The sequence below is a fragment of the Misgurnus anguillicaudatus genome, chromosome 24, assembly GCF_027580225.2.
Source record: "Misgurnus anguillicaudatus chromosome 24, ASM2758022v2, whole genome shotgun sequence".
Lineage (NCBI taxonomy): Eukaryota > Metazoa > Chordata > Actinopteri > Cypriniformes > Cobitidae > Misgurnus > Misgurnus anguillicaudatus.
In genome coordinates this window covers 34,878,379-34,903,398 of record NC_073360.2, presented here as the reverse complement: position 1 = coordinate 34,903,398, position 25,020 = coordinate 34,878,379, and the positions used below count along the sequence as shown (strand labels likewise).

The 25,020-nt window shown below is 38.9% G+C and overlaps 1 protein-coding gene across 4 annotated transcripts in view; it reads left to right on the top strand.

The window, feature by feature from the left end:
* robo1 (roundabout, axon guidance receptor, homolog 1 (Drosophila)) overlaps positions 1-25,020 on the top strand; it is a 338,077-nt gene that overhangs the window by 247,597 nt on the left and 65,460 nt on the right. For all 4 annotated transcript variants that reach the window (XM_073862979.1, XM_073862980.1, XM_073862981.1 and 1 more), the window contains one exon: positions 24,172-24,338. In XM_073862979.1, the coding sequence (XP_073719080.1) occupies positions 24,172-24,338 (167 nt within the window). The remainder of the gene's footprint in view (positions 1-24,171; positions 24,339-25,020) is intronic.

Below are 25,020 nucleotides of genomic sequence, written 5' to 3'. Positions count from 1 at the left end.
ACCGAAACAAATGTGTGCCGTTGTGCAATTCAAGGTCATCTGTGATCTTTTCTGTTCGTTTTATCAGACCAAAGTGAATTAAACTCCATTCTGTGCCAATGACCAGATTTATCAAACCAGCCGGGAGCAAATTCCTGCATACCCTTACTGCTGTGTCGCAGATTCCCTTTGTGATGCGGCAGGAATCTAATCGGGCAGATATGGAAATGTTTCGCATTTGCATCTGGCTCAGAGGTCCAAGTGTGCAGCGTGTCCCCATGGTTGATATTTAAGTTTTTAGGAACACAAATAACTTATTGCATATGGATAATATATATTTTTGCATTTTATGCAACACATTTTGGTGTTTTTTGAGAGCTTTGTGTGCTCGTGATGTGAGTTTTCTTGGGCAACAACGATATTCCAGTTTTTAGATGATGTCCTTATTTTTTATTTTTTTGCTTATTTTATCATGGAGTTGTTTTGAATTAGTGGTTCTCAACCTTTTTCTTCAAGGTCTCCCTATTGTGCACAGAAATATTTGAATATTTCTACCAAATAAAATATACTAGAGCCTAGCATGACAATGTAAATTTGTTAAGAAAATAAACCAAAAATAAATTATATCTTGTTTTTTGTTATTTTAGCTTATTACAGTCCCTCCATAAAAACGCGATTATGCGATCGCATGATTCAATGCATAATCAGCAAAAGACCGGATATTTATGCGGGGGCCGCATTTTTTAAATACACCGCACTTTCGCCGCATTAAATGCAGATTTCTGCTCTCAAAATATGCGGGCTTGCATGATTTCATAATCCCCGCATTTTCGTAGCAAAAAGTCAAATCTTAGCAGAAATTTGAAAAATATTGCATTTACTTCACACAGGCGCAGCCATGTCCCCTGTTTTCATTGGAATGTTAGGAAGTGACGTAATTACGCAATGTGAACATCAATGAAAAGCTGTAAACAGTTTTTGCAAGTTCACTAAATTTTGGCAAGTTCATGCAATTTCATCGCACAAAATTGCATAAATATCCCGCATATTCCATCGCATTTTTTAAAGGTGACATAGAATGATTGAACGGAGTATTTATCCTTGTTCTGTGATGTGACATGTAGACAATTTTTTTGGGGGGGTCTGTAATGCCTTAGAAGCTTCCTAAAAACCTCTCTCAGATAGCTCTATTAGGGTGGGGGATTTTAAACAAGTGGTTTTGCACCTATTTGGCTCCTTCTACTGGGTTGGTATCTGTTTTTCAGATTGGGCTGTTTTCTGGCTGACATTTCTAAAAGAGGAATTTCTATGAGACTGAGATGTTTAGCATGTTTAGCACTTTTTGTATGTTTGTGAATGTAGGTAGACTACCATTATTCAACAAAGACAAGGCAAAATGGTTTTTCATTCTCTGTCCCCTTTAAGAAAACGTGCCGCAAGGTTAAGGATTTTTGCCCGCAACAATCACCAAAAAACTCTGTGTTTTTCTGGAAGGACTGTTGTTATAATGCTTGTTTGGTCTTATTTTGAATAACTACAAGTCAGGAGGCCTCCTTTACAATCTATTGTGGCCCCCCTGAGGCCCCCGTTTGAGAAACACTGTTTTAAATTATATGTCCGATCCGTTTATAATCACGTTTTGTTTAAATAATATCACAACAATAAAAAAGTAATAAGTAATATGACAAAAATGTATGAATAGGCAGTTTTTACTACCATTACTCCTCGAACAGATGTACACATGAAAACACGTGACACGACTTGATTAATGTCCCTCTGATCAAGGCAAGTGTCGTATATTTTGGCTTAATAGAGCCAATTACTGTGCGAAATGCTTGCAACACAAAGCGATATGTAGAGCTCATTGAAATGCTAATTCGGCTGTTTTTAATGGCTGTGCTTTATAATGAAGCGGGAGTGAATTAATTCTACACAAATTACATGCGGCGTGTTGGATTATGCTAATTCGAGAGCTCGGGCGGAGATGTAGAGCCAAGTGTGTGTGATGGTTTATAGTCATGGGCATTTTGACTCATTTTCCATGCTTGCCCTTTTAGTTCTTTGTTTACTTACAAAACGTTTATAATGTTTACCCTTTTAATTAGTAACCGCTGTATATTGGCGGTCAGTCACCACAACTAGGGCCACCATTGTAAATTTTGTATGCATATGTGCACGTTTTCTGTGTTTGCATTCATGTTTTGGCTCTCCAAATCCCATAGCAGTCTAAATAAATGAGCTCAGAGTATTACTTTGGCACCTGATCTTACGCCGACTACCCTGCAGACTTGTTCGACATGACTAATAAGTGCTCAGTGGTCCTCCCTTCCTCTACACTTCACCTTGACAGTGACCAGAAGCGCTCTCGACTGACATCGTCCAGATCCGTCCGAGGGAGGGATAGAGTTTCCTTATCAGACAAACTAGCAGACCCAAGTGAAGTTCTCCAAGATGCTTGGAGGGCGATTGTGGAGATTTGGAAAAAGAAAGCATTCCTGAATAAGAGACACAGTGGATCGAATGACGTCCAGGAGACACCCGCGGTCATATGGTGTCAGGTTCCAGGCCTGAGAAACGATGACTGTGGCATCTGTCTGGCGTAAGAGAATCGGAACGGTCGGGCCGGTGGCAATGTTGGCCGTGGTTGCTTTGGAATGTCTTTAATGTAATCTGGAATACTCGGTATTGCTCTTGTGATCGCTCAAAGCCTCGTTTTATTGAAACAACACTCATTCCGATGCAGTTTAGAGAAGAGGGCTCTTAAGTGCTGAGATGATGCTGGGAAGGTGTTTGGCTGAGGTAAAAACCACAAGACACGCTGTCGATTTGGCCGCCTTTATGAAGCAGATGTAGTTACAGTGTGTGTGCTAACTGCTATACCAGTGCTGCATTTATCAAAAAGGGGTTTTCTTTTTGTAATTTAATCCAATAACTACACATCCAACAACATAAACATCTGAGAAAGCTTTAAATTTATACATCTATTGCGTTCTATTTGAAATTGAACATTTCGCCATCCAATCATCCTGCACCCTAAAAAAAAATACGGATTTATTTTTAATTTAACGTTGGGTCAAAAAGTAAAAAAAACAACCCATTGGGTTGAAATTTTACCTATGCTGGGTAGTTTTAACCCATTGTTGGGTCAAGAGGAGCTTTGTTGGCGTTTAAAGGGGACATTTCACAAGACGTTTTTAAAATGTCAAATAAATCTTTGGTGTCCCCAGAGTATGTATGTGAAGTTCTAGCTCAAAATACCATATAGATAATTTATTATAACTGGTTAAAATTGCCACTTTGTAGGTGTGAGCAAAAATGTGCAGTTTTTGGGTGTGTCCCTTTAAATGCAAATGAGCTGCTCTCTGCACTAAATTGCAGTGCTGTCGTTGGATAATGCAGATAAATTGGCGGTATTATCCCCTTCTGACATCACAAGGACCCACATTTCAATTACCTGTTTTTCACGTGCTTTAAGAGAATGGTTTACTAAAACTAAATTACTGGGTTGATCTTTTTCACATTTTCTAGGGTGATTAAAGCATTGGGGACCCAATTATAGCACTTAAATATGGAAAATTTCATTTTTTCATTATATGTCTTTTTTAATGTTAAAGCTGCAATTTGTAACTTTTGCTTATGTATCGCCATCTCTGTTTGAAACATTTATCTTTACATGGGTCACATGATGTCATTTTTCGTGAAATCGTACCCGACAGCTCACCTTATAGATCATTAGTACGCGCATACCTTTGTGAAACAGAGTAAGGTAGCAGTGATTTATTATGCACTTGCTCAATAACTGATTTTTGTTTTATTTTTAACACAAAAAGTCTCAGATTGCTGCTTTAAGCATCGTATGCCAGTGTTCCGGTATAGCTCAACTGGTAAATCATTACTTTAGCACACTGTAAAGAAAAATCCACATAAAATAAGTCCCAAGTCGTTTTGGATAACAACGTCTGCCAAATGCATGCAAATGCATAACAACATCTTTAAAAGCAATTTTACAAAATGATAAAAATCTTGACAGCGTTTACCATTCACCAGCAAGCCGCTCGATCAGTGCCAGATCTGCTTAGCTGGTCGATGACAGTCTCCATGAGAATATAGTCTCTCAATTCCGCCTTTTACATTGAGCCAGGAAGTAAGTGAATTAGGGGGCAATTGCTTTAATTTAAGACCAATTAGATGCTCTTCCCCTCCCTGAGCTGTTAATCTTTGCAGATGTTATCTATGGGGAAATACAGAGGAGGGGGAGAAGCTCTTCAAGACAAGAACAAGACTATCGAGTGTGGAAGTCCTCAATTTCAGGGAACGGAGCAATGTAAACATGTACAGTGTACAATGAAAGGAACGGATAAACACGCATTACGTTTCCTGAATACATTTCGTGTGCAGGAAACAAAAGAGACTTTGTGTTGAAAGCAGAAGTTACAGTTCGATGCCCGAGGTCATACAGTTTGATTTTAAACATTTGCAAAGCCGATTTGGGATAATAGAACGATTTTATTAAATAACATGGCTTATTCTTGAGAAAATGCGAGAAGCATTTGGAATAAATAGGTAAAACATGAAGCTTGATGTTCATGACTGAAGCAAAGGTCAAATCCGAAGTAGAGAAACATATGTTCAGAGTCATTTGTGATGGAGCTTGTCGTTGTTTCTTGTTTTTTCGAAACCGAATACATCAATACGTGACTTCGGTAAAACTGAGTACGTGTCATAGCGTTGTTTCGTGGCTTTTAATGAGAGAAACATTCTTTGGCTCGTCATCAGAAAAGTTGGGTCACCTTTGGCTTTACGTCTGGATTTGCGGTTGTCATAGTAACACGAAAAAGGTCACGGTCACATCCCTGGTGCGGACGCTGTTCCGTCTCAGGCGTCGGGCTGCGGGCCAAATGCTCAAGGGTCAAACACCGGAACTTCAGTGGTCCATCTGGCTTTCATTGAACTTGAGAACGAGAGCATGAAGACGATAATAAGCCCCTGCTGGAGCTCTGTGAGATTTGCTATGTATGTACGGTATAAATACAAAAGTTTAGGGTCACTTTACTAAAATGTTTCTCGCGATCTTAAAATATTTTTGATGGTCTGTCTATTATTTTTGTAGAAAACCAACACCATATACTTTAAAAAAAGTGTTGGGTTATTTTCAACCAGTGTTGGGTCAGAAAGGAACAAACCCAACCTTTGGGTTAAATTAACCAAGAAAATGTTCATATTTGACCCAACAATGCATTAAAACAGCATTTTTGGTTGAAACAACCCAGTATAAGTTATATGTTACAACCAAACAGGTTTGGTTCGTGCATTTTTGACCCAGCCTTTTTGAGTATTTTTGTGCCAAAATCATTCAAATTCAAATCTGTATCCACACTCATGCTCTTTGAATGAATGTCACGAAGCATTCATCCACCTGAGATGTTTAATTTTCTTGCCTTTACTTTAGTTATTCCAGTAAAAGGTCAGGAAATGAACTACATATATTTTGTTATCCTACCAGTCTCTCTCTCTCTCTCCTCTTTTTAAAGCCATCATCAAAGTTTGATGGTGGTGTACGTCGAATGTCTGACCTCATCACCTCAAAATGAAACTGATATTGAGACGATGATGAATCCCAGACTGCCTCCGTCTCTCTCTCCAACTGTGACTGGAAGTGCGAATGAGCCGAGCCGACGAGTTACACGAGGACTTCCACGGCGCAGGCAGATGAAGAGTGTTTGTGTTTTCTTAAGAGCTGGTTGAATTCGAAGGGCTGTGATTTTGTGGAGACAGAGGCAGGGTGGTCTGACCGAGCACCGTTCAGAACAAAGCGAAGCTGCCAGTCGCAACCGGCGCAGAGATGACACGGGCTAATAACTGTCAACAGAGTGCGAAAATTGAGTTGCGCACGATGAACGGCAAAGCGTTCTTTTCGGCGTTTCGTGGTTGGAGGCTTACCCAGGAATTTCTGCAATGTATAATTTACGAAAAATAAGTGCGAGGTGCGAACAATGCTATAACTTTAAAGTCTTCATACTATACGATCTATGAACATTTTAGTTTGTCCTGCCCTGATCGTTTCGCCCTCATCAGTTTAGATGTAGACATCAGAGGCAGTGCGTTTCTTTTCAAAACCATCATGCAAAGAAATCTGGGTGGCCAGACAGAATGGGATAGATACCAGGAAGAGTCAACAAATCGAATCGAATAATACACGGGTTATGTATAATCAAAAACGTAACTCTTTATTACGTGATTTTTCGAAATCGGCGCTGTGGAGATGCCGAGAATTCGGTGATTCTGACCCTGTTTCACCCTCCAAGACAAACAGCAATGAAGTCATCTATAAAGTCCCGTTAAGAGAGATTTGCTAGCGCGCCAACACAAACAAAACTGCTGGTGACCTCTTTAGTAAATTTTTTAAAGCTTGCGTTAATCAGCCTCAACATCAGTTACGTGGCACTGGTGAAGTAGACACTCTGCGTTGTGTCACTTTGCCTTGTACAGATGAAGTTCGAAAGCGTCTGGATTTAAAAAGTGCCAGAACGCAGATAGAGTTACTCAGGCAGCCCACAGTGGTGTTGCAGTAACCGAGTTTGCAAATGAAACTTCTGAATGTCAAAAAGGACGAGTAGTTATTACTGCGGTCGCTCGGCGGTGACAATAATAGCCCACATTTCAAGAGCAGGTCTCTAACGTTAAACAATACTTTAAAGAGCGTGCGATGGAATACTCGCCGTGTCACGTGGTCTGCGGTCGAGGTCCCGTGACCTCAAAAGCGTTCCCTACCCGAATCTCAAAAGCATTCCGTGCTCAAAGGCAGAGATGAAACCGCACGATTGTGGCTGAAGGATGGTGGAGAGGCTCTGAGGGCCCGTTCCCTCAGCTATTCACACATCAAAGGTGAACGTCAATGATCTGCTTGGTATTGTTCTGCCCTTTTGTTGCGTGCAGGTGCGCTGTTTTAGCCGAGCAGATGTAGAACTACAAACTCTGGGCTTGACAAGACGAACATCTTTCGCCTTGAGGGATTCATACGTAGCCGGAAAGGTTCAGGTGTTCGGGCCTTGAAATATAACGTGCGGACTGACGGTTTCAAATATTTAGCAAGAGATTTTGCCTCTGGCCTGCTATTTGGCTTTATCTTACTTTGGGAAAGTAGAGCAGCTGGGATCTGGGAGGTTTGTTGAGTCGGGAGCGTTGCCCCCATGGGAAGGTTTTTGCCCGTATTTGCCTGTCTGTGGTGTGGGTTGAATTTTTGTTTTCTTCGAGTTTTAGAGATAGCGAGGGTGAATCCGCCCCGCTCGAGCGTGTCTCATCGCATCCTCTGATTAAAACGCGACGCTCGGAGTTGAATACAATGTAGCGTTTTAGCTCACTGATGCGTTATCGGTTATTTGTTGTCATATTTTGGTGCATCTTTTGAGTTTATACATAAAACAGTGCAAAGCTTAAATGGACTGTTTTGGTCTCGGGTGAAATCGTGGTCTTATCTTTGCAGCGTGTGGAACGTTGAGAGCGGTTATCTTTTCATCGTACCTGCACTGTGTGTGTGTCGACTGAACGGCCTTTTGGTTTAACTGTTTTTGGGTTGCTCTTATTCGACTGTTAAATTAGCCTTAAAATTTTCAATATAAGGATATACAGAGCTTATCTTAACCATATTTCCTGTTATGATGTCCCCCTGATTGTGTTTGCGAGGTTTACATTTGACTAAATAAATCTGGATGTGTGTCATGCAATGAAACTGGTGCTTTTTTAATTTAAAAGTGTGATTTTTCACACTAGTACATCTTTAGAAAGTTATTATACAAGACTTGGATGTCAACTTAGTCAAATTGTTCTTAGATTAATTCTAGAAAGTGAACGCATCTTAAAGCAGTGGTTCTCAAACTGGGGTCCGGGGCCCCAGGGGGGCCGCCAAATGGTGCCAGGGGGGCCCCAGTTTTATGACATTTTATAAAATACATTTATTTATCATGAATTCTGTGAAATTAAACCAAAAAATATATAAGGCAGCACTACTTTGTATAATTTAATGTTTTGTTTAATTAAAATGTGAAGTTTTAGAACTGTTTTTTGTCATAAATTTTCTTTGGGGGGCCGCAAAGGAATGCACCGTACACAAAGGGGGCCGCACGCTGAAAAAGTTTGAGAACCACTGTCTTAAAGTATCTTAAATATGCACTTTAATATTCGACATATAGAAATATCAAATTAATAAATTGAGACATATACATAGAAAATAATGACAAAATGCAGATTTTTTATTTTTCATCAACATGTAGTTTTTTTACGAGATCGAAACGCAGGGCTGGAACATACAAAAAAGCAGTTTGTTAAAACCTATGACAATATAATATCCATTTATGGTTTATGTGTTCAGACTAACTTTATATTAATGTGTACATTGCAAAAAATGGCTTTCTTACTTAGTATTTTTGTTGATGAGCAAAGTCATTAGAAAATAAGTCTAGTTTTAGACAAAACTATCAAATTTAAGTGAATTTGTGCTTAAAAAAAATCCCATCTGCCAATGGGATAAGCAGAAAATCTTGAACTTTTTAAACACTTTAAACACTTTTTAAAATTATATATAAAACTATAAATTAGCTTACCTCATTTGTATACTTTTTCCTTAATTAAGCACAAATTTACCTAAATTTTATGTTTTTTTTTGTCTAAAAATAGACTTTATTTCTTAGGTCATTTTGCTCATTAAGATCATCTTAAAGGGATAGTTCACCCAAAATAAAAATTTTATCATCATTTTCCATTCTCATGTTGTTTCAGACCTGTATGAATTTCTTTTTTCCAATGAACACAAAAGAAGACACTCCGATATATGATGGTAAGCATAATTGTTGTTAATTGTAACCATTGACTTCCATAGTAGGATAAACGAATATGATTGAATTATTGAATCAATGAAATCAATGGTTACAATAGCTATGTGCTCGTCAACTGTGTGCTTACCATAATTTATCAAAATACTTCCATAATATTTGTTTTCCTACTATGGAAGTCAATGGTTACAATTAGCTGTGTGCTTACCATCATATATCAAAATATCTTTCTTTTGTGTTCATCAGAAAAAAGAATTTCAAGCAGGTTAAATTCTCATTTTCTTTTCATTTTTGGGTGAACTATCCCTTTAATTTAAGATATTTAAAGGGGCCATGACATAAAAATGTTAGCATTGCCACTTTGTGAGCAAAAATTAGGTCATTGAAATTTGGCTCTCTTTATGATGTCATGTGATGACACACCCAAAGCAAAGTGGCAATGCTAACATTTTCATGCCATGGCCCCTTTAATTATTTTAAGATATTTGTCCTGAAAACAGAAAAAAGTAAGAAAGTATTTTTATTTTTTTTTGAAGTGTAGTAAAAGTTAAAATGTGTTTTTAGGGAACACAAAGTCATCCACATATTTTTTCCTGATGTTTAGAGGAAAGCATATGTTTTTCTGCTAATGCATGCTTGGTTTTTTCTCGCTGTCACACTTTCTTCCTTTGGTTTGATAAAAGGCATCGGTTCTCATGGCCGTCTGTTGACAGCAGGCTTTACATAGTCCACTGGCGTACAGTCAGCTACTTTACTTATAGGCCATGGATTTTCCAACATCTGTCTCTCTTTCAGTCTCTCTTCATTCATCTTACACTCGTTTCATTTCTCTTGTTTTGATTTTTTTGGATTTCCAGATGTAAACTGGCCCTGTTACCCTGCAGATCACTCCCTCTTTCTCTATCATCATACAGAAGCGTTTCTGCCTTTTATACGTTCTGGTTTTTCTCTCCAGAAATGAAAGGGTGATATGGAGGTCTTCACTTCCGCTCGCAGACCTCAGAAACACCTGCACACAGATGATCCAGAAACATCTGCTGATTTCAAACAGGCCACAGAGGAGCTATAAAAGCAAAAACTGACTTGTGTATGCATACTTTGGACTTTAAATCCAAATTATTAAAGATAAGACAACTTCTTAATTTTTAAAATCACATTTAATGCATTATAGCTTAACCCTCTCCCATACATAAAGGCATTTTCCTTTGGAAGCAAACTAAAAGAAACTAAAAGTTTTAACAGCCCGAACACTTTTTACATTTTTGCAAACAAATACAAATGTGTATTGAAGTGTAAGCTACACTTTTCTGGCAGTAACTGATATTGAGTTCATCACGGACAGTGTTGGAAATCTCTGGCCTTGGGCAACTTGCTGTTTTTGGTTTCTGGCGTGACCTGGGTCTCAGTAAAGCTTGCGGATACAGAGATGGATTTAAATATGCGTCAGTAATCTCATGCGAGGAAGGCCTGGCGCTGCACTATAAACTTTAAGAATATACTGAAATTCAGCGGTCCTAAGTTTTGGCAGGGGCTGTTTAGTGCCGTAGGGGAAAACGCATTGTAGATCATATGGCAGAAAGTTTTTACGATGTTAACAGTAGCACGAAGTAAAACGAGTTTGGGAGAAGTCTATGGTTGGGTTGACTGACCTCTGCCCCAGTTCTGAACGGCCTTCCCACAGCGATATGATTTGTCTGGGAACATCGTAACAAATACTGTAATGTTAACATGGTGGCCGTAACAGCTCTTAATTGTTTTACAAACCTTATATAATAATAGTGCAAAAAAATCTTGTCTTGTTTTCGAGCGTAATATTTAAACACAATATCAATTTACTTGATAAGGAAAATTTGTATAATATAAAAGCTTCAGTGTAAGAAAACATGACTACAAAACTATGTACTGTATTTTAGGGCTGGACCAGAATATTCGAATATATTTTTATATAGTTTTGAGATTTGAGATTCGAATATATATATATATATATTTTTATAGCGTTAATGCAGAGCTTTTGCCAAGCAGGAAGTGTGCTTCACGCTCCCGCTCGATAGGTGGCGCAGAGAGACCAACATCCATAGCCAACAGAAAAATATGTTCAGCCCCTCCTTCCGAAGCTTCGAATATTCGATTTGATTTCTACTAGAGCTTCGAAGCTCAAAAAATGGTATTCGGAACAGCCCTACTGTATTTATAGAATGGAATAATAATTATTCAATTCATTTTGTTAAATAATTCATAATAGCAATTTATGCATTTGAGCAATTCCATGCACGTAAACATTTCCGTGAAAAAGATTGATGGCTTAAAGGAAAACACCACCTTTTTTAATAGTTTACTATGTTCTTACCTCAACTTGGACAAATTAATACATCCCTATCTTTTTTTAATGTGTGCACTTAATCTTTGTACAGCGTGTCGTGAATGTGTTAGCATTTAGCCTAGCCCCATTCATTCCTTAAGATCCAAACAGGGATGTATTTAGAAGCCATCAAACACTTCCATGTTTTCCCTATTTAAAGACTGTTACATGAGTAGTTACACGAGTAAGTATGGTGGCACAAAATAAAACGTGGCGATTATTCAGTATTACTGCGCCCGAGGTCGAAGTGCTGCAAACTAAGTGCTCTTCCAATATAGTTCTCATTTTTTATCCGTTTAAAACAATCACGTTTTATTTTGTGCCACCATACTTACTCGTGTAACTATGTAAGATTCTTTAAATAGGGAAAACATGGAAGTGTTTGGCGGCTTCTAAATTCATCCCTGTTTGGATCCTAAGGAATGAATGGGGCTAGGCTAAATGCTAACACATTCACGACACGCTGTACAAAGATTAAGTGCACAAATTAAAAAAAGATAGGGATGTATAAATTTGTCTAAGTTGAGGTAAGAACATAATAAAATATTGAAAAACTGTGGTGTTTTCCTTTAAATACTAGTGCAAAGTTTTTTTTAAGCGTTTTTTTATTTTTTTGTTTGTTTTTTAAATACTTCACATTGTTTCTTTTTCATAAATGTGCACACAAAGATTTTAATCAAATAAATATATATATTTTTTTTGAATAGTCGTCTCTTCTCCATTCGTATTTTTGGTTTTGGATCATTTGTGCATTTTTTTCTGATGTCTGGACTCTATCATTAGGGGTTTAGGAAAATACAAACAATTGGTTCAATATATTGGTAATAAATACATTGTTTTAATTTTTGACTGAAATGTCGTCCAAAACTCTCTATTGCTTGTGTGCATTCGAATTCACATACAAATAGTTTTTTCTAGTTTTATGCATAAACCTCAATAAATGTTTTTGGATTTTACGGTTGCATAACACTATGCAATAGGGTAATAAAAATAAATGTGGTAAAAATAACATCTAATTCTAGATGTGTCTTCTACATCTCTACAAGTCATTTATCTTAAAGTTTGCGTCATAAGTAAATTTCTTTTGTATAAAGAATGTTTAGATACTTGTATTGCTAAATAAAAACAGGTTGAGAAGTATTTTTTTGTAGTACATTTTTCATTCACAGCTCTTTAAAACAATCATTCTTTTTCTTTTGAATGCCTGCAACCCTGCCAGTTCCAATCTTTCCACAATGCTTTCTCTCTCGTCTCTCACTCTTTTTCTTTGTCTTTCTTTTTCCAAAGTTGTGATCCTTCTTAAAGATACGGGATACAAGCATTGTTTCATCTATTCTAGGCTCATCTGGTGTAAGTTAGCATCCATGTGGAAGCCATTGGGCCGAAGACTCGAGTTGATCAGAGAAAGATGTGCCCCTCTGGATCTACTGTTGCACATGCTTCAATCCCAGGACCCTTATTTGCTCGGTCTCGCTTTCTTTAACATTCCTAACCCTCTCATTCTCGCATTCCGTCTTTAAGTATCAAATCCCTCTCTTTTTTTATTCTGTAAGTCTCTCTCTCTTTTGAAATCGTGTTGGCAAAAGTTAGTAAGATGTTTAGGAAAATTGCTTATGAAAGCAGCTTATTGAGAGACCTGATGGATTATTTCAGACAGTGAGTCAGTCAAGCTGTTTACAGTGTCTTTAGCTGTTGAATAGCGTCCAGAAATGAGCTCGAGATCAGACTAGACTCTTTCTGCATATGTAGTATGTATGCTTTGCACAGTATGCAGATTTTCTATTTGACTTATTTTAAAGTAAGCAATATGCAAATGAGCTGGGTGTAATACGGTATCCCACAATCCATCACACTCAAAGTAACATTTAATTTTCTATGTAAAGTAACATTAACTCTTTCCCCACCATTGACAAGTTATTTCGTCAATTAAAGGAACAGTATGTAAGAAATGTATATCAATTAATCATAAAATGGCCCTGATATGTCACTAGACATCAATTAATTATTTTCATTTTAAATACTTATATTACTGACAACAGTGGTCCGGCCAGGATATTGTCATTTAAAAAGTGGAGTTGCAGCCCTCAACTGATGTTTATGTTTATGTTGTGTATTGGCCACCAGTTGTGTGATTGCAGTACCAGTTTTAGCCACAAGTTTTGTGATTGCAGTACCAGTTTTGGCCACAATCCTACATACTGTACTTTAAGACAAAACGCTTCCCTGACGAGTTTTTACGGCAATCCATATTTCCGCTATTATTCATTAGGTGGCGCTCTTACCTAACTTATAAAACACTTAAGCATCCACTGATCCAAAAACAGTATAAACTCAGTGTATGTTATGATCATCGTTCCGAATCTGATCTCTAACAAAAGTCCTTTACCAAACCAATATCTCAGATTTTTGCTCAAAATTTTGTATTTTTGAAGAAACCTACCCACAAAAATTATGCAGAGGGTCTGTTCTTTCATTTGAAATATTGTGTGTTTATATATTTGAAAAAAATAATTTTCGGAATGGCATTAAATAAAAAAAAACAAAAAATGCTGCCGCTGGCTGGCAATTAAAAAAAACTGCTGGGGGGGAAGAGTTAAAGGCGGGGTGCATGATCTCTGAAAGCCAGTGCTGACATTTGAAATTAGACCTGCCCCACACATTTGTAACCCATGAAACGATGCCAGTTAGTAGACATGCCCCTTACTGCTGATTGGCTACAAGTGTGTTTTGGTACTTGTCCCGACTCCCTTTTCAAAGCGTTTTTCAAAATTGTGCACCACGACTTTAACTGCATCTTTAGAAATCTTGAGTCAAATGTTTTTACACATTAAAATAAAAAATAGAAATCATACATATGTACAAGTATGAGTTAAATTCATTGTTTTTATACTGTAGTCTCTCTCTCTCTCTCTCTCTCTCTCTCTCGTCTTTCTCTCTTTTTCGTTCTCTCTCGATCACTCTTTCAGTTTCTTCCTTAAACAATTCGTATTGTGTTTCTTCCTTGTGACTGACGCGATCTCAATTTCTCATCCTATTCAGTAATTTTTTCTCTCTCTCTCTCTCTCTCTCTCTCTCTCTCCACTCACTCAAAGCGTGTAAAATAATTAGTTGCAGATATACTTTGCCAAATGGTAACAAATGATCTCAACAAACTAACATCTCAAAACCGCTGCAAATGTTGGCTGCTAACATGAGAAACAAAGGTGTTAAATCGTGACTGAAACATGATATCAGCAAGTGGTGTGAGCAGTTTTGTGCTCTAAACGGAAATTATGTCTATATTTCTGTAAAAATTGTGAGAAATTTTCAACACTTTTTGTTTTGGTTGTTCAGTTCAACGTGGCAACATTGGATTAACCAGGCTTGGGCGGGGCTACCTGTTTGGCAGACCAATGAAAGGTGGCAGGAGAGTTATTATTTAAATTATTTTTATAAATCCAGCTGGGATTTTCTAATGGCTTACATTTAGGAAATTTACCACAAGCTGAATAAAAAAGTCACCTCAGTGGTAACCTGTCTCTCTGCCCAAATTCAATTCTGAACTGAAGAATAAATAACGCATTTGTACTTAACTTTCAAAAGAGAAAACCGAAGGCAACTAACCACATTCCCCTGTCGCCAGACCTACGTCTCCGGAGGTTTTCTTCATAAAACCAGAATACTGGATCTACAACTGGTCTAATCCATACACACAAATCTGCTCGCCCGCTGCTGTGGGTTATATGGTTTATTTTTGTATATATATATGTATGTTCGCTTATGTGGATTTATGAAGATGCGTTGAGTGTTTATGGCTTTGGCAATGCTGAGTCTGTATCTGAACTGATTAAAGCAGCACATGGTGTATTAACCACTACAGCTGTTAGGTCTTTGTTTGCATGCTTTCTTACACACGCACACACGCATATGTATTTTCATTGTAAATTGTTTCCTAATATGGGGAGATGTTTGCGGAAGACACGCATCTAGACCTAATCCCTACTCGGATTTAGTCAGTTTGTTTATGCACGAAAATCAGATTGTTTATGCGTGAGGCAAATCTTGGTTAAAAGCATTAGAGTAAAGCTCAAGATCAAGTCATTAATCTATGCGATTTTCTTACAAACAAAAAACAGACAACACAAGGCAGTTTTGCCTGCCTAACATACGTCTACACCATTATCTTACCACAGAGGAAAATTTGTAGATTCGTATGCTGTGTGTGTGTGTGTCTTATGTTACTGGCCCGGGGAGTTGATGCCCCTCTGTGATTGCTCTGGAGGTCGTCCCACCCACAGGGCTGTAAGCAGCGCCTGCACACCAGTGTTAGATGTCTGATTCACTTTAAGAGAAAAATCACTAGAATGAACAATAGTAGTCCTGCGTTGCATTGACATGAGCTTGTTTGCTAAGCCACCGTTTTCAAATCAAATCATGCATTGTTTCGATCATCAGCTCTGCAAAAAAAAAAACAATTTGGATCAAATAGTAATGATGCAATACATCATTAAATAAGTGTTTTCTTACACCATGTATAAAATATTGCTTTTTCGGCTCCAGCTTGTTTAATATGTCCTTATAAGTGTTCTTAGATTAGCAGTTATGTGTTAAAGGGGACATACCATGAAAATCTGACTTTTTCCATCTGATATAGGGTCCCCAATCCCCTATCATATAAAAAATATGAAAAAGAGCAACCCAGTAACTTAGTTTTGGTAAACTATTCAATGCAAGCATATGAAAAAATAGGTCATTAAAATTTGGTTCCCCTTGTGATGTCACCCCTTAAGGGGTTGTGCATACCAAAACTTTTAAACGCGGCTGAAAACGCCTGGAGAACACCGAATGCCAGCTGTTTTTTTAGCCGAGCGCTATTTAGCTGTGACATGAGTTATGAGCCGGTTGGTTGTTGTGATATTTGCCCTGCCCCTCCTCCACTGTGATTGGACGGCCGTGTGAGAACTGACATTGACGAGCGGAGCTTTTCAAACAAAGTTGAATCTCTTTTAACTCTCGTCGAGCACCAGCTTTTTTGACAAACCATTGGAATTAATTGAAAACATGTGCCGGCCGCAGGCGTAAAAGCTTTGGTGTGCACGCCCCCTTAATCTGCACTCTCCAACCACGGCACTGCCATTAAGTGCAGGGATCAGCTCATTTGCATTTAAAAGGACACACCAAAAAACGGCACATTTTTGCTTACACCTAGAAAGTGGAAATTTTAACATGCTATAATAAATTCTATCATCTTCATGGTATTTTTAGCTAAAATGTTACATAAGTACTCTGGGGGCACCAAAGACTTATTTTACATCCTAAAAAATTGTAAAATGTCCCTTTTAACCAAAATGAACTATATTGTTTGAAAAGATGTTAGCAGTGGTTATTTAAATTCAAGTCTTGAATGCAGCGTAGCTTTTACAACAGCATCTTTCAAGAGATAATCATATTAATTTTTCATTTAGGTGATTTTTGCTATTAAAATCTTACTAGCATTATAAGTAGAGAACGTTAGAGAAAGTTATCAAATTTAAAAGGCGAAATTCATGACACCTTTTACACTTTAGCAACCACATAGGAATGTCTTGGTTATCACAAACACCGTAGCATTGTGTTGCTAACTGTTGCAATTTCATCAGATTTATTTGTCTTAGATTTCTTGTAAGACTCATTTAAGTCGTGGTTCAGGTTTTCTCCGTGGTGGCAGTTTAACTTGCGTTGATACATGAGGACCTGTCAAACGCTCGGCTGCTCTCCTTTTGACAAACGTTTTAAAAAACTCTCCTCACGAAACAACACCAACTCTCAAGTGGCCCGGTGTGTTTGTTTGGACATCGTATTTGAAAGCTTTTTTATTTTCACAACCACGCTCGTTCACACTCTCCCCTGTTATTGTTTGCGGACGGTTTTGAGCACGTCGCCTGCGGCACGTTTCCCGATGACAGTGGCAGCCGAGCACTGTGGGAAATGTGTCAAAAGCTTGATCAAATTAATAACAAACTTGATGTTTCAGTTGAACCCGGGGTTTTACTGAAAAATGATTGCGGTGTAGTAATACTAAAACAAACAACGGGTGTTTCATATTTGTTGGAGGCTTGGATCATCCATAAGCTGGCTTACTGGTCTCAACTGGCCATTCTGGTCTGTTGACTGGTTTTGATTGGAAGATCAGCTTAAGTCTACCAAGACCAGCAAACCAGTTAATTCCATAGTGATAACAACAACATACCATAAAGTAATTTAGGTTTACACAGACTGGCTTGCTGTGTGCTTTGTCATTTGGCAATAAAGCATGTGACCTTCAACATGCCATAAGGAGTTTAGTAGTCTCCTGCTGACTTGGGAGTATGTACGAACACCTCTAGTCATGTTAATAAACAGGTTCGCGTGAATAGCCCCTCTGTCTCCTGTGTTTTTGGGGTCACCCTGTCTAAAAGAGGTGGGGGCTTCTATCAATAGCATTTTCCTCTCAGGTCCTCTTCCTCTAAACTTGATGAATTGGCCTTTTTCTTCGTCCGCCACCCTAAAATAACAGGTCACTAAAATCTGACATGTACTATTAATCAACCAAGACCGTTTTTATTAGATTCTACCTTTGTTTTTGTTTGGGATTTACACTGACTTGTCAAATGTTTTTATAGCCAGTTGGGCTGAGATTCAGCGTCTGGGCGCTTGAGTCTCAGGAATAAGATTTTTGAAGACTAAAGTGCGCTTTAGACTTCTGTGTCGATTGTACTCGTAGCCTACGCAGAGACGCGAACCATATGCAGTAGCCTAAGCGTAGCCTGACATGTACCTCTCACAAAATGTAACGGCGCGTCAATGCTACGTGCACCACAAGCGCTGTGATTGGTCTGCTAGAAGTCCTCCCATCATGATATTTAACTCAAACTGCAACAATATCAATAACAATATCGCTGTATATTTACCTTCATCACTGTTGGTCTTTTAAAATGACATACACAAGCTTCTTCTATGTTTGTGGGTTTACTGGGCAAGTTGCTTCTTTATCGGCTGTTGCTCTGCTATTGTGGGTTACATGCGTGGATAGTGCCCACTAGTGGTCTGCATGTGTAATTGCCTGTTGACGGGAACAACGACGCTGAAGTATGAATGGAAACTGACACATAGCCTATGGAATCTAGGCTACGGCGTAGGCCATACGCAGAAGTACAATGAGTCCTTTAGCAGTGGTTGCTTTTAATCTTCAATGAAACTATGTTTCCACGTATTAGTCTGTTTATTGCCTTCCGCATCATTGTTTAATTTTGTGATTGGAGCTTCCTCGTTTTTCCTATGATATCATAATCTTGTCCGTTCAAGCAAGTTTAGCCTAAAAGTTCAGGAAAGTCTCCCCACTCCTTTTTTTCCTCAAATGTAACGTTTTTTTTGTGTGTTCACACTCTTCAGCTTTACAATCACTCCCAAATGGGATGTAGGAGTCTGTAAATCACCGTTTCGAAATACACTGCACGTTCTGTATCACGTCTATCACCCCTAAAGAAAACAGGTCAGTAGGTAATTGAATAGTTAAGGGAGGACTTGTCCTTCATCAGCTCCAAGCAAAGCATATGGCAGTAAAATGGTGTGCCTGCTGTTTCATTTCCACAGGCCTTCGTAAGACCAACAGACCATAGAGGAGCTGAAAGGAGGGCTTTATGTCCACACACACACACATGGGGGCAGATCAGAGAAAGAGATTCATCTTGAGGTCATTGTGAAGCGATAGGGGAGAGTTGATCTCAAAATGCAACTGTCAGGTGTGTCGGCTTTTAAGTGTTTTTGTCATGGCTCTGTTATGACTTTTGCCGTGCTCCACTGATGAAAAGATCAGCATTGGTGGTCACCGGCATGATCTGCTTTGGATGCTGGTGTGCCGACGATTTCTCTAGATTTCAACCAGGTTTCCAGAAGGACAGTTCTGGTGAACATCATGGCTTTGGAGATGAACTCTTTTTGTAGCCCAACTGGTAGAGCATTGCATTAGCACCAAATCCGAAACCCACATACTTGCTCTAGATAAAGGTGTCTGCAAATGCATAAATGTAAAATGTGATGCTTTCAGTCCTACCATCTACAAACACAAAGGATAATCCAGCCTGGGTCAGTATGTAAGTTAATATCTCTGCTCCTCATTTGTAACCCGGTCTCTATTGTAGATACTGACTTAGGCAACACTGCGGCTCACATAGTCTGTTTATTTATGCATAGTTGAAGCGTACTGCAGTGTTTACCCCAGCCCCAGATGCCGGGCACACTTGTAGACACACAATGAAAGCCCTTTTGTTTTTGAATAAGATGAAGATGAGATTGGCGCGCCTGTGCTTTCATTCTCCTGCCTGGGATCACTCACTGCAGCCCATATCTTCCATGCAACCACACTGGTGCAGAGGTTAGGATTAACACACCATAGCTGGGGGCCTTCCTTTAAAGTCGAAACTTGCCAGGGTAGAAGTAGGAGAAGAAGTGTCAGCTGCAGAGATCGAAAGAGCAGGAGAACAAGAGAACGTGAGGTGTAAACCCCCAGCGGACGCCGCACCTCCAGGCAGGGTGAACTCGGAGGGAATGCACTGGCTGTGCGGATGCACCGCTGGGGTCTGATGCTACCACCTCCCCTTTCAGCTTTGTGCTTCTAATGAGAGTAGAGTATCGATCTGCTCTTTTCGACTCTAGGCAGGTATAGTGTGTCTTTTCTCTCGTGTGCATTTCCAGCGGCTAGTCCCGGCCCTCACCAACCCTGGAGACCCTTCAGACGGCAGAGAGGGTTCGAGCATCAGGCGTTGATGAATGAGGAGTGGACTTATGGTGGTTTGATGGGAATAAATGGATGGATAAGTGGAATGCAGGAGAGTTTTGGTGAGGGGAAGCGAAATAAAGGAGAATTTATGATGGATGATTATGCGAGGTTTGTTGAAAACGTATTTGGCTGGGCGGATAAATGTGCACTAATGAAATATACATCGAGCCCTGACATAAGTGTTATACAGTAGTATTATATTATTTTGACATTGGAATGTATTGTGGTACCACAGTGTGTGTTCCAGTAGCTTAGGTGGTAGGTAAAGTGATAGCAACACTAATTTAACTCTGTTTGAAAAAGTTGCCAGTCAACGGCAGCATTTTTATGATTTTCACAAAAGTCGAATGCCTTCCAGAAATTTTTCTTCTTTAAATATATAGACATATATACAATATTTTAAATGAAATTACCAATCCTCTGCTTTCAAACAAAAAATATCAAATTTTAAACAAAACCATAATTGCAGTTTTTACTGTTTTTTGATCAGTGGATGCTTTAGTGTTTTATAAGCTGGGCAAGAGCACCACCTAGTGGATAATAGCAGAAATATGGATTGCCGTAAAAACTCGACATTTGCGATAAATCGGAAAGAGTTAAGATTTTTTTTTTAGATTTGAATGCATAGCAAGTTGCTTTGGATAAACGCATCTGCCAAACGCATGTAACATACAGTAATGTAAATGCAACTGTTGAATTTACAGCTACTGGCACGACTCCAGGTCCACGCTAGGTTCGTACTGCGATGGTATGTTGACCCAGGAATGGTAGCTCGTTCTAAATGAGGTCTCGCTCTAATTTGTCATCCATCCATTTTTGTATTATGTTTAGCATGCACCATGTGGACAGACGATCCGGAGGAGAGCTGGCAGTGTGGGCTCACATCTGGGAATGATTGCGCTCATACGAGTATTGTTTCATGTGGAATTGTCCTCGAACAATTCACGTCTGTTTGCCTTTTCGTTTCTGTTTCCTCAGAAAATTCTCACGTTTCATAATTCTGCCAGAGACTTACGTGATGTTGGACTGGACCTGCAGTTTATTGATTGGATTAAATAAGATGAAAAGAGCCAGACCAATGACAGACATAAGTTTATAGTTTTAAATAAAAATTGTTTCCTGGTCCAGATTGGTTATATAGTTAGTGCTGGTTTGGTGTAACTGTTAACAATAGTAACAAACATAGTTGGGTGATTCTCACGAAATCCAGACTTAGAAGGTGTCCAGCATCAGAATTTTTAAAAAGCCCTTGAATTTTTTTGCACATAAGGTCTGAACTTACTATAACCATTATTTTTAGAGGATGTAAAAAATATTTCCTAAAGAATTATTCAATTTTTTTAGATTATCTTTATCAAAAATGATCATTACCGCAACATGATATTACATTAAATATATGCATTTACAAACTCATGTTTTGGTAATGAGAACTAAAAAGTTGTCTAGGTACTACGACAAACAAAATTTTAACTTTTATCTGGAGAGAAAAAATAAGAACTGCTTACCTGGTAGCCATCTTGAGTTTCACAATCACTTATGTCCCTTCCAACAATTTTTTTTTGTAAATGTTAGTTGATTGAAGGCTTAAACAATGATTGAAAATTGTTGCGGAGGATGAGAAAATTTATATTCCTTATTATTGTCTCCACATTTACCAAAGATCACCAAATACCACATGTTTCTTTATTGTAAATGTTTATAGTATAACATGCACTGAAGCTTTTTATTTTTGTATTTATATAATATAATTATAAATATTTCCATGTAAAAGAACCCAAATCAAGTCATAGACACGTTGCGGTAATGAAAATTTTCCCCTTAAATATGGAAAAAACAACAAAACATTTTTTATGATGTCATCATGTGCAAAATAGTACATGAAGAGATGTTTGTAACTGTATGCTTCTTATTTTGATAGCTTTTACTTTTTTTATCAAAATGTTTCATGACACCTCATAAGTCTAATTTCGCGAGAATCACCCAGTTGTGAGCATCACCACAGAGACAGAGATGGAGATAGTGGAGTGCTAGATAAGCAGAAGGCTGTTTGGTCAGCATCAGTGTGATCTATTATACGATTCCTATTCCATATCCATTATTTCCACTTTTTCACTCATCTAAAAGGGTGACCCAGTCAGTGGAAAAGTCCACAATTCCTCTTGACAAAGCTCCTCGCGTCTCCGCCAACTCTGGATTTGGAATTGCTTTTTTAGCCGATCTCCAGTTCCCCAATGGCTCCAGAAGAACTCTCCAGAAACCTACTGTGGTGGCTCAGCAAAATCCCTTTCATTTCCGTCCCCGCAGACTTCATGCGATCATCCCTCAGTAGCCGTGGTGCGGTATTAAATATTCATTTTCATTAATGTAGGGGGGAACATCAGCGCAAATCTCATTTTAATTTGACATGACCACATCTGTTTTTCATTTCCGTGAAGCATGTAGTCTGAACAGCCACTGTTGGGTTGCCATGTTTTAGCACAATACAAGATATCGGATGCCAGTTCAGTAAGCATGGTGCCACATGGTTCCACGCTGCCATGCGATTCAGTCTTTCCAAAATTCATACAACCTACATGTCATGATCAAACCAGACAGCGAAATCATAAAATTAGTAGAGGATGTTTTCTGTTTGTTCATGATACTTCATCCGTGTCTGTGCACGCTACGCTATTTCGGTCTTGAGGTTAAAAGAAAAGTTCTTGGCGTATCTCTCTCACCATCATGTTCTCTCTCTCTCTTGGTCTCACTCCAGTGGTTTAAATCATTGCCAGGACTAAACTATCCCCAATTTTGTAGACACATGTTCAGTGCTTGACATACTCACACACGGCCTCTCCCACAAGGCCCTGTTAGAAGAGTGCATGTTATCAGGTTTCTCAGCTGAGAGTTTAAATCAAAATGTGGAAACTCCATCCTGGATGGTTGTCTGACTCTGATCTGATGTGAAAATCCCTTTGCTGATCCACAAATGGTGAGCACAGGCCGCATTAGATCCCGAACCTCTCCACCGTCCGGTGATCTGCTGTGCATGTGTGCCTTTCCCTCACGGACTGCCTAATTATAGGAAAACGAAAATCCTTTATAAATCCTTCGCCCGGAGAAATTATTTGCTCGAGAAAAAGTTATGAGAAAAGATGCAAGCCGTTGGAAAAGGAAATAATTTCCATTTCTTTAAGTGCGAATCACCTCGGAGAGGTGATAAACTTCGATTTGTCATTACAAGCAGTTGAAACTGGAATCATATGGCCAATTAAATGCTTAAAGTCTTAAAGGAATTCGGAGGCAGTCAGGAGTTCAGGTTACCTTGAGCATCCTGCTTTGATCTGACGCTGAGTATAATCGTGCTGATGGGAACACGGTGAAAAGCCCGAGAGCTTAAAGTTTCAGCTTTTGATGAATTAAATGTAGGTTGAAAATAAGTTGAAATAAGGTTGAAATCCTTATACGGACATCTCTGAAATCCTGAATGACATGAAATAAAATGTACTTGCTTTGTATTGTGATACCAAATTGGTCTGATTTTGTCAGGGTCATGGCTCCATTTTTTTAATGGTTTATCTAACTTTCTTGATTCATGCACCAGTTTTCTCACTGAGCTTGTTGCAGTGCATTCTGGGAATGCTGCTTTTGAATTGTGCCAAAACTAGGTGTCTTAAAGGTTGCAATGTTGTACAACTGTTTTGTGTTTTTCAATGACATGTAGTATGTACAAGCTTTAAACTAATCTACAGGGTTGTTGTACTTTACAAATGTGACACCGCAGGAGTGTTGTCTGAGATTAATAGGACGGCTTTAGGCAAATCTGTCACATTTTAACATAACAGGGTTGACTAACTAACTTGGAATCTTAAACATACAGTATTCATGTGCAGCAGACTTTAGACATTACTGCTTGAAACATGACCGGCTGTTGATTTAAATGAATGTTCATTCTTCACTGCTCACTTAGTTTCCACATTAATATCACTTACATCGGCTGTAACACGGTCTACAATGGCTTCTCTCTTTCAGCTCTTTTAACCCATTCTAGCTAATGTAAACAGAAGTTTTAGACTTAATCGAGGAATGTTTGAAATAGATTAGAGGTGCTTTATGCTGGACAAGGGTGGAGGAATGTTCCTCTGGTGGTTTCTCGTTTGTTATTCTTCTGCATTAGACGTTAACACGAATGCTTCCCCGTACGTTAATCCGTCTGTTCACATGTCTCTCTTTCTCTCTCTCTCCATCAGTTCTTCGAGATGATTTCAGACAGAACCCTGTGGACGTGATGGTAGCAGCGGGCGAACCGGCGGTCATGGAGTGCATGCCACCCCGCGGGCACCCAGAACCAACTATTTCATGGAAGAAAGACGGAGTCACTATAGACGACAGGGATGAGAGGATCACGATACGAGGAACTTCTAAGCGTGTTTCTGGTTAAAGCTACAATAATAATTGAAATTAAAAACGTACATTTTGCGGGGAATATTGTGGTATTACAAATAACTTATCTTTGAGCTTCATTATTTAAAAAAAATCATGTGCCCTCATAATCTTTAATCAAAAACGCAAATGTCCTCCATTTCTCAAAAAATGTATCTTCTAGTCACGGGTAATGGAGGGTTGTGCCAATAGATGATAGTATCTTGTATTGACGATCGTCAGACATATCGCTAATAGCGGTCTTTCATGACGATAGTTGGCGATAGTTATTATTATTATCATCATGGTCACATTAGCATGCGCATTGCATGCTTTTCCTCGCATAAGAGGGTTTGTAAGCTTTACTTTGCGCGAGAGAGCTTGTAACGCACCGGATTTCTTCTCACATGCACATGGACTCAAATCGTGCATCTTGGACACTTGCTCGGACCTGAATGCGGGCGTCTTGGACTCTGAATGCGCGTTTCTTGGACTCTTGCTCGGACCTGAATGCGGGCGTCTTGGACTCTGAATGCGCGTTTCTTGGACTCTTACCGGACATGAATGCGCGCGTCTTGGACTCTTGCTCGGACCTGAATGCACGCGTCTTGGACTCTTGCTCGGACCTGAATGCGGGCGTCTTGGACTCTAAATGCGCGCCTCTTGGACTCTTCCTC